This window comes from Peromyscus eremicus, chromosome 15, assembly GCF_949786415.1.
Source record: "Peromyscus eremicus chromosome 15, PerEre_H2_v1, whole genome shotgun sequence".
Lineage (NCBI taxonomy): Eukaryota > Metazoa > Chordata > Mammalia > Rodentia > Cricetidae > Peromyscus > Peromyscus eremicus.
In genome coordinates this window covers 8,481,412-8,496,862 of record NC_081431.1, presented here as the reverse complement: position 1 = coordinate 8,496,862, position 15,451 = coordinate 8,481,412, and the positions used below count along the sequence as shown (strand labels likewise).

The following is a 15,451-nucleotide window of genomic DNA, read 5'->3' as shown; positions in this document are numbered from 1 at the left end:
ACTAAAAAGGGAAAATATGGTAAGGAAACAAATAGAAAGCATTATAGAGAAAGTAGTTAAAATCAAAGACAGGGGCTGAAGTGATGGCTCAGCTATTAAGAGCATTTAGTGCTCTTGAGGAGGTCCAGAATTCAGTTTCTAGAACTCATGTCTGGCAATTCATAAACATCTGTAATTCCAGCTCTAGGGAACCTGACTCCCTCTTCTGGCCTTCCTAGGCTCCTTCCCTCTCTGGTTGTACATACTGTGAATACACACACACACACACACACACACACACACACACACACACACCACACATAAATAAATGTTTAAGAGAAATGAAATATAAGCAAAGAAAATCTAACATTAAATATAGTTAAAATCCATGACACAATAAATAAAATAATATAGACAGAAAACTATTATTGAAGAAAATTTCTAAATCTCTTCATTGAAAAGTACAATTTTCCTAGGAAAATAAACTCAAATGGTAACCTGGAAGCTATATCCTAGTAACATTGTCAATCTCTCTAGACAATGAAAAACATTCAGAACCTTTTGGCAAATTAAATCCAAAAATGGCAACTAAGTCAACAGACTATGCAGGCTATATTAAGAAGACCCTCCACTTCCTGTGTGTCGGCCTTTCAGGTTCTGTGCACACAGGCTGGGCAGCAAAGGGTGTCAACAAAACAGGCAGCCAACACAAGAATGCAGTGTTGGCAAGTGAATTCACAGGCCCTGAGGAGACATCATTTCCTGTGTGTACACATGATCTTTATCTGTTCACATTGTCTTTATCTGTCCAACTGCTGATGGACATCTAGGCTGACTTCATAGTCAATCTGTTTTGAATAGTGCTGCAGCAAACACGGGATGCAAACATTTTTGTGGTGTGCTGACTTAGCTTACTTCAGGTATATACCCAAGAGTGGTACAGACATCTATGGCAGCTCTACATTTAATTTGTTTTTGTTTGTTTGAAGAATCTTCATGCTGGTTTAGAGTCTCATAAACTGGTAAACCTGTTCCTTCAACAAGTCAAATAACCAGGATCTCATGCAGAGAAATTAATGTCCACACTTCTGAGGACATCCATAGGCACGGGAGCATTCTATTGAGGCGCGCACACGCGCACACACACACACACACACACACACACACACACACAAACACACACGGGGTGGGAGAGAGAGAGAGAAAGAACCAAACCAACCAAAACCAAACAAAAGCAAACTGGAGCCTTTAAAATGTGGAAAATTAAGTTTAGGAGTTCAGTTACAGAGCAGCGCAGAGGTAGATAGGCCATGATCATTATTATATGAGTCTAACTCTTGTTATTCTGGCTTAGCAAAAATGCATGAAAGACAGGACACATTGATGGTTTGGAGACTTTCAAACTTTAAAGGGAACTTTTCAGAGACCACTGACTACATCGGACTAAAACCTCAAGTGGGAAATTTTATGGGTAAAAGCTATAAAACTTTGAAGTGTCAAGCAAAGATTTTGCCCTCTACCACTGTACAGATGAACAGCTGGGGTGTGTTTTACCTAGGGTGATGTAAATTCTACAGGTCTCAGGGGCAAGTGTTTAGCATCATCTCTCCAGTACTTCTTGGTTATTAATAATAGGATGTAGACATTGTTCAATTTGGGACAGTGGGTTATGTGTACAAAGTATCTTTTCAAATGGCTGACCATGCTTCTTTGCAAAATTGTACTCTACTATACTTGTTCAATGCTCAAACCAAGTGTGTTAGAATGAGATGCAAACTGAACCTTTGGGTTAGTGATCACAGGCTAATGCAGTGGGAACTAAGGTTTTCAAAATCCTGGATACATCACTGCATATGCTATTTCTATTTACACTTAAAAAGTCAAATCAGAAACTCCTTGAGGTCATTTAAATAACTAATTGAAAATTAATAGAGTGCCACAAACTGATCCAAAAGAAAACAGTGGTTAAAAAGTAAAGCAAACACAAACATAAACATGCCTGTCTTATACACACACACTGCATTGTGGGTTGAATATTATCAATGAAACATTTGGCTTTGCTGTTCCATTTTCTTAAAGGCAAAACAGAGTGAAACAAATATATACAGAACTGCCTGGAATTATAACACAAATTTTTATTTTATATTTGTCCTCAAACTTACTCAAGCTTGGCAAGGCTAAAAAAGGGTGGTCACAGGGGCCAACCTCTGAGCTTACTGAGAGGACAAGGATAGGGGGAGACAGAGAGAAGGGAGGGAGGGAGGAACTGTATATATTTGATTATTTAAGGCCAGCTCATGAGCAAAATATTTTCCTTCAATTACACCTAATTATTTTACTGTTTACATTTCCTAATGAAACGAAGCCACACCAAACAAACAACTGTGAAGGGCTGTTGTTCAGCAAGTGCTTAATCATCGATCGGCAAACATAGAAGGATCCTGAAATTCCACGAAGCTGGCCTGTTTGAGTAGAAAGGCGTATTTTATCCCAATCAGTGCCTGCAAGCACAACTGTCCCAGCCAAGGCGCAGTCGGCGCTGCACAGCTCAACTGTGACGACCCACACACAGCACTTGCACATCAATTATGATCATCATAATCACGGTCGTTAAGCTGAATGTTCATTATCATCAGGATGCTAGTGACAGCAGATTCAGTCTCTGGGTGCAGCCTGCAAGAGCTCGCAGTCCCACCCAAGTTTCTGCAGAAGGCGATGTGGCACATTAAATCCGTGATGTGTTCCCCATCCTACTCCATTCCCAAAGCATGGACAGGGAAGGTCAGCTTTATGTTCTGTGCAATATGCTTAGTTCCCCAAATTATTTCTTTGGAGTGCTGGATATTCCTATGCTTTGTATCATATACAATCATGTTTGGGGCCCAAGTGCATGCGCAGATGCAGAGCAGGGAGGTCTGCTGTCATAATTCAACTGTAATCAGGAAGATGGAGAAATGAGTTAGCAACATGAACCATCCTCAGCATCTCCTGATTTTTGAAAACCATGGGACACAGGAAATGGTTCCATTAAAGGTAGTTGTCTAAAAGGCAGACAGAAGACCATTCCAATTCAGATAAGGACAGAGATGGTCACCTCTGCTTTGGTAAATGTGAACATGGATATTTCAACAAACAAAACATGTTGAGTGTGCAGAACTATTGATTGTCAGATTCCTAGACCTACCTGAACAGATGACATTAACGTCAATTGACCAGGAGTGTTTAGTTCACACCCATTCAGAGCTCAGCACTATAGGGAATTATAATACTAAAGTATTTACCTCAACTTCAAAGTCTGATTACTTGAAACACTGAATTAAAATTGAGTAGCTTAATTGGTGCAGTTCATAAGTAGATTTAAGAAATATGGGTAATTTGCATGATATATAAATTATTTCATTATTTTTACTTCTTAAACAATATAATATAGGGCTGGGGAAATGGCTCAGTGGATAAAGCACTTGTCAAGTGTGAGGACAGGAGTTTGAATCCGCAGAACCCAAGTTAAAAGCCTGGCAGGTGCGCCGGGCGGTGGTGGCGCACGCCTTTAATCCCAGCACTCGGGAGGCAGAGCCAGGCGGATCTTTGTGAGTTCGAGGCCAGCCTGGTCTCCAAAGCGAGTTCCAGGAAAGGCGCAAAGCTACACAGAGAAACCCTGTCTCGAAAAACCAAAAAAAAAAAAAAAAAAAGCCTGGCAGGCGTGGAAACCACTTGTAGTCCCAGGCAGGCAGAGAATCCCCAGTGAAAGCTGGCTAGCTAGACTGACCAGAACCAGCAAGCTCCAGGTTCAGTGAGAGACTCATGGACAGCAAAGGAAGAAGGATATCTATGTTAGCTTTCTACACCCACATACGTATCCACACACATGTAAAACTGCCTACACACATGCAAACATGCTATATGCAAGCTTCATACAAGCACATGAAAAAAAATATACACACAACACTATTTTTTTTATTACTGACTTCATTTTTTTTAGGGAAAAAAGTATTATTTGCTATCAATTCATTGAATTTGTGTTTTTTTTGTATAAAGCTCTTTGGAGCAAAACAAAGCAAATGCAAGTGGACACTTAATGACATCAATCTACTGCATCCAGTGGCAGGGTGGGTACTTAATGACATCAATCTACTGTATCCAATGGCAAGATGGGTACTTAATGACATCAATCTACTGCATCCAGTGGCAGGGTGTGTACTTAATGACATCAATCTACTGCATCCAATGGCAGGGTGGGTACTTAATGACATCAATCTACTGCATCCAATGGCAGGGTGGGTACTTAATGACATCAATCTACTGCATCCAATGGCAGGGTGGGTACTTAATGACATCAATCTACTGCATCCAATGGCAAGATGGGTACTTAATGACATCAATCTACTGCATCCAACCAACTATGCTTTGTTTGTTCTCGAAGGGCTGGAGATTGAGTGCCAACTCTTCACACATGCTAAGTAAGAGCCTTAACACCCAGCCACATCCTCAGCCCTCAACACACATTTAATGTTTATAAATATTCCACCTCCCTTTGTCCTTTTATTCTTCTGCATATGAACCTAACAATTCCAGTCTCCTAAGATTAGCTCTAACCCTCCAGTAATAATCTATGGTCTCTAATTCTCAAGATCAAGAAGGCACATTTTCTAAAAAGAAATGAACTGCTAGGTATATTAGCACATACCTGGAATTCCCACACTCAGAAAGCAGATGCAGGAGAACTGACACAAGCTTAAGATCTCGCTAGTCAGTTAGCAGGCTAACTAAACACACATAGTGAGACATTGCTAAAACGTGTAGAATGGTAAACAAACCTACTTAAAAATTATTCTTATCCAAGTTATTCAGTATCAAGTCAAAATATAAAATATTTTCAGTAACTCCTAGGTTTTACAAGTAGTGAAACAACTAACCCTGTATTGTATTATCACGGTTGCCCCCAGAAGGATAGATAATTTGGTGCAGTCATTTGAAGAGTAAAGGAAGATGGGAAGGAACAAGGAAGAGAGGAGGAAGGTGGAGCTCATCACATTCCTCACAGTTTGCACAGGGCTGGGGAGGCAGTGCTTTATTAACATTTACTGAATTTGTACTTTCTTCACTTAATTTTCATGAATTACAGATTGTCTCTAATGAGTCTTCTGAAATAATAAAATAAGCTATTCTCACTTCTCGTGAGTATTCAAATGTTTCTGTTTCTATGAAGTTGCTTAAGTGAGACAGACATACAAGTGCACATTTTTGGACTATGTTAAGTGAATCAGGCACAAAACTCTGAAAGGAAGCATGACTCTATTTAGGGAAACAGAATATTTCACAAGGATCTTTCCTACTATGACAGAGATGAACATGCTTAAAGTCACTCAGACTTTAAAGGAAGGATTTGGCTGAATTCCACCAAATGGTGAAGAGGTACCAACATGAAACGTTACATTGATTAGAAAATGAAACACATATCACATCTGTGAACATTCAAAATAGAGCTCATATCTACTTTGTGTTTAGGAGGGTTGCATATTGGTGGAAAACATCAAGAATAGATTGGTTGTGGGATTTCATAAAATGACAGGATAAACCCCACCTCTGCCAATCAGTTCCTAAACAGACCGAGCTCACTGTACAAACCATATACCTGGAATTGCTAGTGTTGAAGATGCCTTTAAAACAGAATGACTTACTAACTATAACTTCAAAGGTGCCTCATGGATAGATGAGATGGCTCAGCAAGCCTAGGAGCTGACTTCCATACCTGGAGCTCAGAGTAGAAAGAGAGAACAGACTCCTGAAAGCTATCTTCAGACATCCACATGTGTGTCATGTACGTGCATGCTCTCACACAAACACACACCAATAACAATAATAAATCAAAATGTTTGACACGAAAGGTACTGTGGTGGCTTGAAAGAAAATGGTCTTCAAAGGGAGTGGCACTATTAGGAGGTGTGGCCTTGTTGGAGGAAGTGTGTCACTGTGGGGGCGGGTTTTGAGGTCTCTTTTGCCCAAGCTTCTTTCAGTGTGACAGTCAGTAGATTTCCTGTTGCCTGCAAGATGTAGGACTCTCAGCTATTCCTCCAGCACCACATCTGCCTGAATGATGCAATGCTCCTGGCCATGATGATAATGGACTGAACTTCTGAAACTGTAAGTGAGCCACCCCAATTAAATGTTTCCTTTATAAGAGTTAACATGGTCATGGTATCTCTTCACAGCAATACAAAGACAAGTACCTTGTGATATGTTCAGAATATTTACTCCCTCTCCCTGAAAATCCTGTATTTACATTATGGATTAAGATGGAATGAAGTGTGGAAGCACTTCTTACAGGAACATATGACACAGCAGAGACAACAGCGTTTTTCTGAGATAGGAAGAACTGATGGTTCAACTTGGATTTACTCAGCTCCTCAACAGAAGTCTGGATAGAGCTGGACTTAGAGGAGCGAAGACACTGACAGCTTGAACTAAATGGGAAGGAAGCAGATGGTGGAGGCAGGCTATGACTTCTGTACTCGACAGCCTGGGCAACTGCCCTTCAAGGAAATGGAAGAATGACCCCACAAGACAACTCAGAGACCATCATGGCTTCTGCTTCTCCCACTCAGGGCACATGGTTTCCTCCAGTATCAAAAGGGTAGGATGACTGCTCCCAATGCCCAACTTCCCTGCCACCCTGAGCAGAGCAGAGAGCCACAGTGAAGAGTCTCTGCAGCAGGACTTTAACCCACTTCTATTCTATTCTGTACCATGAATCTGATTTTCTAACTGACATGGTATAGTATCTATCTTTCTGTACCTGACCTTTATCATTGGCATTAAAGTCTCCCAGGTTCATCCATATCATGAATAACAGGATTTCTTTGATTTTTTTATGGCACAACAATATTTCACTGTGTGTGTACCCCATTTCCATATGCATTCATCTTTGGTGGCTGCCCTGGCAGTGAACATGGTGTCCACTTACTTCTTTGACATACTGTTTTCATTCCCTTTGGACTTATCCTCACAATTCTGATTGCTGGGTCAAACAGTCGCACAAAGGCTTTATTAGTCTACACTCCCACAAACAGAACAAGAGTTCCTTTTTCTCACAACCTGCCAACATTTTTGTCTTTTTGGAGATGATTATTCTGTCAAGTATGAGAGGATATATTGCAGTTTCAATTTTCATTTCAGTGATAATTTTAGTGATGTTGAATATCTTGTCCATGTACTCACCAGAGACCTCCATATTTTCTTTTGAAAATCATCTTTCTAGGTCTTTGCCTTCACACAAACACATACGTGTGCACACACAGCTGCATGTTTCCTTGCTATAGGAATTATTTGCACATTTTGCATGTTAACCCTTATTACAATGTATGGTTCCAAACATCTTCCTCATCCCACTGAATGACTCTCACTCTGTTGATTGGTGACTTTTTTGTGTACAAGCTTTTCAGTTTGATGCAATTTCATTTGTATACTTCTATTTTGCTGCCTGTGCTTCTGAGGTCATATCCAAAAAGTGATGCTGAGCCCAATATTAAAAAATTTTCTGTTTCCTCTAATAGTTTCAGGACTTGCATTATGTGTTTTGAGTTGATTTTTTAATATGGTGAGAAGTAAGGATCCAATTTCATTTTCCTGCATACGAATAGCAATTTTCCCAACACTGTTTGTTGAGTAGACTACACTTCTGCCATTGTGTTTGCTAGCATTGTTGAGGATCAGCTGAGCATACACAGTGGGCAGATTTCTGTACTTCCTCTCCCATCCCATCAGTCAATGTGTGTTTTAATGCCTGTGCCATGCATGCTGTTTTGATTACTATGGCAACACAATATATTTTGAAATGAGCTAGTGTGACACTTGCAACTTTGTTAATTTTGTTCACTTGATTTTCCACATAGCTTATTATAGCAGCAAGAACAAAAATACACCTTATAGATGCCAGCTAAAACCTACATGTTCTGTACACTTCATAAATGTGCATACTACATACACATATATGTGTCAAGTGTGTAAACTCCACATTGTATACGCCAATCACATATCTCTTTTCTGTACATATAGATATATATGCACAGAGATTGAGAGAGAAAGAAATATCTGGCCTCCATGCTCAATAGTCCATTCCACTCTGGGATTTCACATTCAAACCCCAACCCTGGTCATCAGTCAAAGTCAGTGATCCACATTCCCGATTATAGGAAATATAATCATAAAACATACATTAAGAACCAATAATGCAAAGAATTAATGCAAACCTCTCGCTGACACAGGTCAGCTGCACCATCTTTACAACAACAGCTTCAAATAAGTTTATGATTATGAAGGTCATAACTGTAATGAGAATAGTTGCATTTACTAGCATCATGTCTATCTTCAGTCTTTTAAAAGCGGTACCATTACCTAGTGCTCTCAGCGGTGTCTCTCGTTAGCCGTTTCCACTGCATCACGAACCTACCTTGTCACTGACCCACTTTTTAGGGTCTTGACTGCGGAAGTGTTTCTGTCCGTAAGAGCTAGGATTGTACTTGCTTGATGAGTGTATCATTGGGATGTACTTCTCCTTTTTATGGTAGGAAGAAAATGGCAAAAATCTGAAAGGACAGTTAGACAATATTCATGGTTAGAGTTCCAGAGAACTGATTCAGAGAAAACAAGGGTTTGGAATTGGAATACTTGTGCCCACTTCAACCCTAGCCACTGTCAGTATTCTTGTTTCTGGGACTTTTCCTTTTCTACTTGTTTAATGATGGAGACACTCAAACTTTTCTACTGGGATTTTTGCGAGTTTTAAATATATTATGATGTTAAACATCCAATTAACAATTTAAAAGTGCCAGATTTTTCAAAATTCATATTGTAAACAAAAATGTCTTCATTTCAAAATTGTATCAATCTCAAAAAAAAAAAAAGGCAAAACAACAGTCCAGTAGTACGGGCAGTTCTTATTGAAATCCGTTTTCTTCAAATCTCATAGCACACCCCAGGTGAAGGCACAGCTGGTTGGATGGAATGACAGTGCTTTGGAGTCAGCCCACCCCTGCTCATGCCTCAGCTCGCCCTTGCTCCTCTACTTCCATGCCTAGTCACTTGGCCTCATGCATCTTGGCTTCCATATGGGGCTGCTATGAGCAACCAGCAACCTCATGTGAATGAAGCACCTGGCGTGGAGGCTGAAGACCACGTGGGCCAGGAAACATGCTGGAGCCAGATGGTAAGAGGAGTGCCTTGGTGCATCCAGCAGCATCTTGTTTTATTTTGAACTTTGTGATTAGTTTAGGAATCAGTGGTTCAACATGAAAGACTAACCTCCACACTCCCACAGCACTGTCATTGTGGTATGCTCTCGGTGTAACCTGGTGACCCCACACTCCCACACAGTTACTGTGGTACACTCTTGGTGTAACCTGGTGACCTCACACTCCCACAGCACTGTCACCATGGTACACTCTTGGTGTAACCTGGTGACCCCACACTCCCACAGCACTGTCACTGTGGTACACTCTCGGTGTAACCTGGTGACCCCACACTCCCACATAGTTACTGTGGTATGCTCTTGGTGTAACCTGGTGACTTGCTTTGCTGGTTCTGCCAAATCTTCAACAGAACTCACCAAATAAGAGTAAAGGAACAAAATCGCTCTAGCCATCCATGAGAAAGACGACAGAAGGCAAGAACATGAGCTGGAGACAGCGAGGGGTTCTTAGAAGGGAGGAAGAAGATTGGAAACTTGTAACTGACTGTGGAAGTTTGAGAAAAATGAATGTTAATGTGTCAGAAGAGGCTGATGCCCAAGGAAACTAAATCGATCTGTCCTGCAGAACTCTGGGAAAAGCTGGGAACTGAAGCTGTGGTCACTGTAGAAAAATGCTGAGGAAAGTGGATCCAAAGTCACCTAGGGAGGAGGTGAGTCCCTGGCCGTTGTCTTCACACCATACATCCATATATTCATAAGAGACGGACTTAGGCACTCTGACACGGAGAGTCCAGCCCCCACGGTGCACTGTGCATCCAGGTTAGGGAGGCACTAGATGGAATGGAACCATTTCATCCCACAGCCAACTCATCTGGTTCCTCCTCTGTTCATCTGTAAATGAACTGTCAGCTGAACCTTCTCAAATACTTCCGGAGATGTGTGCTCAAGGCTCAACCCTGGGAAATATTTTAATTAAAAGGTCACTGTGGTGTAATGAAGTCTCTCCATCAAAAGTTCAATCACACACTCAGTTCATAGCTAGATTTGTTTTCTAACTGGGAAAAATCAAGGAAAAACAAAAACCTCAGAGGAAACAGGTGTCATCCTATAGTAACCAGGAGAAAACTCATAGTTTTTAATAAACACAATCCAAGGAGATATGGTACCCATGAAATAAGAACTGGGTGCTTTTTTTCAAATGAAAGTTATATTTAGAAAAAAAGCAAAACTTGAAAAATAAAAATATACAGCAAGGTAAAGTAACCCACTGAGAGAAATATTTTAAAATATGGAGTCTGAAAAAGTAAAGTTGAAGTTCAGGAAATGTTAATTAAGCCATTACTATTTCCCAATATTTTCACACGATACATTTAATTAAAACAAGATATTTTAAAATCTAAGTCTAAGTTAAAATTTTATTTTTATTATTGTGTCCATATATTTCCTTAAACAATAAATTTAGGAAAAGTCTTACTTCATTTTCATTTTATTTTTAATTTTTACCAATGAACTCCTTTATATTTTCCAGTAAGATTTAACATTTAAGAAATTGAAATAGTGAAGTTTGAAGTTTACAAAGTTAGTTATGGAAACACAAAGGATTTGCATCTATACAGGGAAAACAGCTTTCATGAAGACAAATTATGGTCTTTCAATGCTAATTTGCACATGGGATGGACATCAGAGACTTGCAGAACTGATGTGGCCCCAGCGTCCCTGTATTCAAAGACGGTGTACTGAGTAGCTGCTGCATTTCAGTCTCCCTCTCTTCTTGAACAGCATTTCAATACATATGTCTTTTGTGTTTGTACACACTTGTCTTTTGTGTTTGTGCACATTTGTCTTTTGTGTTTGTGCAGATTGCTTTCTTGAAGGCACAGCCAAGGCTCACATAGTAATCCTACTTTCATTTAGCCACAGCGACTCATCAAAGTCACATGTATGTGTGCTCTTAAGTATGTGTACATATGTGTATAAGCTGTATATATTTAAAAATAGATACTGTATAATCTTTAAATAACTATCTCAATATTAATAAAATTACTTAGACCTCAAGTAAAGTATAAATAGTTATGAAAACTTAACTCTCACAAAGTAGCTGATAGTCAAATTTTGGTTAGTTATAAACTCATTTCAAAATTTCTTCCTTTAAAAGTTGAGATATATTCTTAGTTGTACTTTGTGCTTTTAGTGGGTGCTGTTCAATTGCCTGGACTCCACATTATAGAAGAAGTGGGGCTGCTCTATTGTTTCTCTAATCTTAACAAAGATGCAGATCTGGGAAAATAATCATGTTTTTATTACATCCTTAAACTTATTTCACGTATGTGCATCGGGGATGTGGGGCATGGAGCACATGTAAAAATCAGAGGACAACTTCAAAGTCTGTTCTTTCCTTTCACTGTGTGGTCCAAGCAATTGGATGCAGGTTGTAAGGCTTGGTGGCGAGTGCCTCCCAGCAAAGCTATCTCACTGGCCCAATCTAGAAAAAAAGGCTTAGAAGCAATGGAGTTACTGTGACATACACTAATGACTCATCATGTGACTAGGCAGTTCTAGATGACTTGCTAAAAGTCTCAGGAAGCAGGAGGTGAAAATGGCTTCAGAGAAAATGAGCTATTGTAATGGACATTGAATGTTAATACACTTCATATAATTTTCCAAATAATACCAACAGATTACCCTTTTCCCTTACAACTGTTTAATTTTCCCTCTTTTCATATAATCTTATTACTGTCATTCATAATTCTAGGTTTCTCACCAACCCATTTATTTTTAGTGACAGTTAATTCAAATCTTCAAATCATGAAGCTCAATCTCCTATTGATTCAAGCCTCAAACCTTCAATCTTGCTTAGACTTTGTCCATTACCCTCCATCTGTCCAGCATTCTCTGTGTACAGCCTACCTTTCTAGCCCATTTTCTGTTCTGTCTTCCTCTTCCATTCTGTCTCTGTGCTTCCGTCTCTCTCCTATGCTCCTCTTGAAAAGTTCATCCATTATGCATCCTTAGAACCTAGTTTAACTCTCCTCTCCTGGACAGCCGAATCCACTTATTCCCACCACTCTTGTTTCTCCGACATTAAGGAAGGTATTTCCATACAATTATCACTTTGAAAAACAGAGATATAGAGGTGGAAGACACAGCATACTTAGAACTTGGAACTCCCCTTTTAGGAGGGTACAGGGAACTTGGGAGCACACACAAGTGAAAGGTAATGTTTGTGGTAGATAGAAGCACAAGAGGCAACAAACGACAGAGGAAGGCTATGTTTGTTCATGCCTGTGTGTATGTTGGTGCTCTTCACTCGAGAGAGCTGGGGACTGGTGGCAGATTTGGCTGTTGTCTGCCAGAGTGATTAAGGAAGGGTGAGCCCACAGAGTCAGAAAGCTGGTGATAGTTATTTAGTGTGTGTGTGTGTGTGTGTGTGTGTGTGTGTGTGTGTGTTGCTCTGCCAATTGCTTAAATTAACAAGAACTGTGGCTCAGAATCAACTAGACATATTTTCCAAACATATATTCCTATGAGCTGAACTATCTGTGATCCAAAGTCTGACTCTGTGTCTATACTTGTAAACCCCAAGGCAATATACACTTCAGTCTCCTTGACTAAGAACCACTGACCTAACACTAAAGCAAACTCTAGAAACCTATATCTAATCTCTGTATAGCTTTTCCTGGGAGAGGGAGGGCATCTTTTCATCACCATGGTTTTAGTCAACAACTTTACACTGATGATTTCTATATCTCTACATACAGACACGTCTTTAACACAAAACAATGTTTTTCCAATGTGCACTAGTGACATTCAGCAGGTCCACAGTAGGAAACTCAAATAAGAAGAAGTGCTGCTGCACAACACAATTCATCTTACCAATCATCTGCCTATGTTATTAATCCACCTATGCTTGCTTCATATTTATGTTTACGTTAAGATCATCACCATTTAGTCAGTCATCTAAGTCAGAAGTCATCAAGTCAATCAGGAATCTTTACTCATAGTCTCATAAGGAGTATATCTGCCTAACATGACAATGCTCCCCGAATCCATACTCGATTCCTGTGTTGAAGGCATATGTCCATTGATGTAATATGTCTTTGTCCCAAGCCTATCATTTGAGTGAGCCAGTTTGATAGTTCAAGTTAAGTAAAATAAATGCTCTATCACAAGTATGACTGGAAAACCATCAGCTATGTCTTCTGTAGTCAAGTTTCACAGGGTGCCTTGGAGAGCAAAGTGAACCCCTGAGCTGTGTGCTTCCAGCATAGGAATGGCTTCATCCATGCCATCTCCTATGTTCCTGTCCTCGCTTTGCTCAGTTAACTTCTGTTCAGCCTTCAGGTCTCTTCTAGTCTTTCACACACTTTTGAACTCTAAATTGAAATGCACTAAGGATTATATGAGAGTGTACAAGGGTTATTAGAGAACGAAAGTCTAGGTGTTAAAATGTTTACTAATAAAAAAGATGTATGTGAGTATGAAACAGAAATTCCACAGATTCCCAGCACTGAAAACTGAGTCAGTAAACTTTCCCTTTGTATGCCAGTCACTGTATTGAAAGAGTCCTTCAGTTATGACAAAGCCTGACATAAGGACTAGAACATCTCTCAGTTATTTGTCTTATTCCATAGACTATGTGCAATATTCTCAAGTATATCACTAGACTAGATATAAATGACAAATTACAGAGATGATGAAAAAGTCAAACTTCTTTAGATTTTGAGGGCTTTAAGGAAAAAACAGAACTCTAGTGTCCTTTGGTCATTCATTGAATGCAGTTTTGTTTCTTCCAAGGAGCATGGTCAATAAAAGAGTGTAACTCTTCCCACATGCTGGTGAACACAGGGTTCTTTTAGAAGACTCTAGAGCTTCTTAAAGGCTTATTATCATGCTCCCCAGTGCTATGAAGAACCAGAACTTCATCAGAAAAATTAAGCTAGAAAAATGAAGGCAGAACATTGTGACTTCCCACTAGAAATTAGCTGGAAGAGGCCTAGGAATCCTTATTAACAGAATAATCAGGCTCAGTGGTACCCCAAAGCACCCGCTGGGCAATGCAATTGCACAGAAACTGTTCTCCTATCACTGCTTGCTTGGAGTAGTCTGTATTAAAGGGGTTAGCTAATTTCATATTTTAACTTTAAAGGGCTCTGCTGATTAATAAATGCTGCACACTGTGCTAGTAATTAAAATAAGTGGAAGAGTTACAAATAAAAGTTGAATTGTTAAGGCAACATCAAAAAATATATGATAATCCCTGTTATCATAATATATAGTAACAGTTCAGAAATGTGGAAATTATAAAGGTCCAAAGTGTTTGTTTAATCACACAAGTAAAGAAGTTATGCAATGTATTGTTTCTTCCCTCTTCAGATAAATGCAGACAGATCTTTTATCCATATGCAGCGTATTTTAATATCCTTTAAAAGGCTGCTATTTTAACTTAGTTTTTAACTTTTCCTATAACATTTTGCCTATATAGTGCCCATGAAAAGATACTGGTCTTTAGAAACACTAGAAAAGTTCTAGAAGTGAGTATTTCAGCATTTATTAGGGGTCCCATCTAAGTCAAGTTGGAAATGTACAGGACATTAAGACAGATAAAATGCATGTTTTGCATGTTTTCGCGATTAGCTCAACAGTGCTTTGGGGGAGCTCAAGAGTCAGAGTTGCTAATTTACTTTGCTACTACAGATTTATAGGCTAGCTCTCATTTTACCTGCTCTGAATAATTACTAGATAATAAACTTGACTTTTTCTAAAGGACCGATTATTCCTCTGATCCAGGGTTATCTAGCATATATATGAACTAGAGACAGCTATTGCATTGGTGATGTGCAGATTCTTGTCTTTCCAGTTGTGGGTCTTCCCTTTAGCAGCTGAGCCATCTCTCCAGCCCAGGATACAGAGTCTAAAATAGAAATGTGCATGTCTACAACATGACAGAACGGTGATGTGCTCTTCTGAGGGAAGGCCTACTTGCTGACACATGTTTCAATCTTCTATGCTTTTACTCCAAAACTATAAAAGAACCTTGAGTCCCTGTTTCCAAAGGATCCCCCAAGTTCAGTTCAGGCTTATAATTAATCTCAACACCTAATCTGGGCCTTCAGATTTGGACACCTTTAGGGAGAGATTTTATATATTTTTGACACTGTTATAAATTACTGCATATTTGGTGGCTTACACACACAAATTTAGTAGTAAGATTAAGATGGTCAGAAGTCTGAGAGGAGTGTCACTGAGCTCAAATGGAGTCCCTGGAAGGCTGCCTTCTTTGTGGAGGCT

At 39.5% G+C, this 15,451-nt stretch overlaps 1 protein-coding gene across 1 annotated transcript in view; it reads right to left on the bottom strand.

Moving 5' to 3' along the window:
- The window catches only part of Spata17 (spermatogenesis associated 17), a 177,007-nt gene that overhangs the window by 43,786 nt on the left and 117,770 nt on the right, over positions 1–15,451 (bottom strand). Inside the window, 1 exon segment of the mRNA XM_059280989.1 lies at positions 8,426–8,561. Within this exon segment, the coding sequence (XP_059136972.1) occupies positions 8,426–8,561 (136 nt within the window).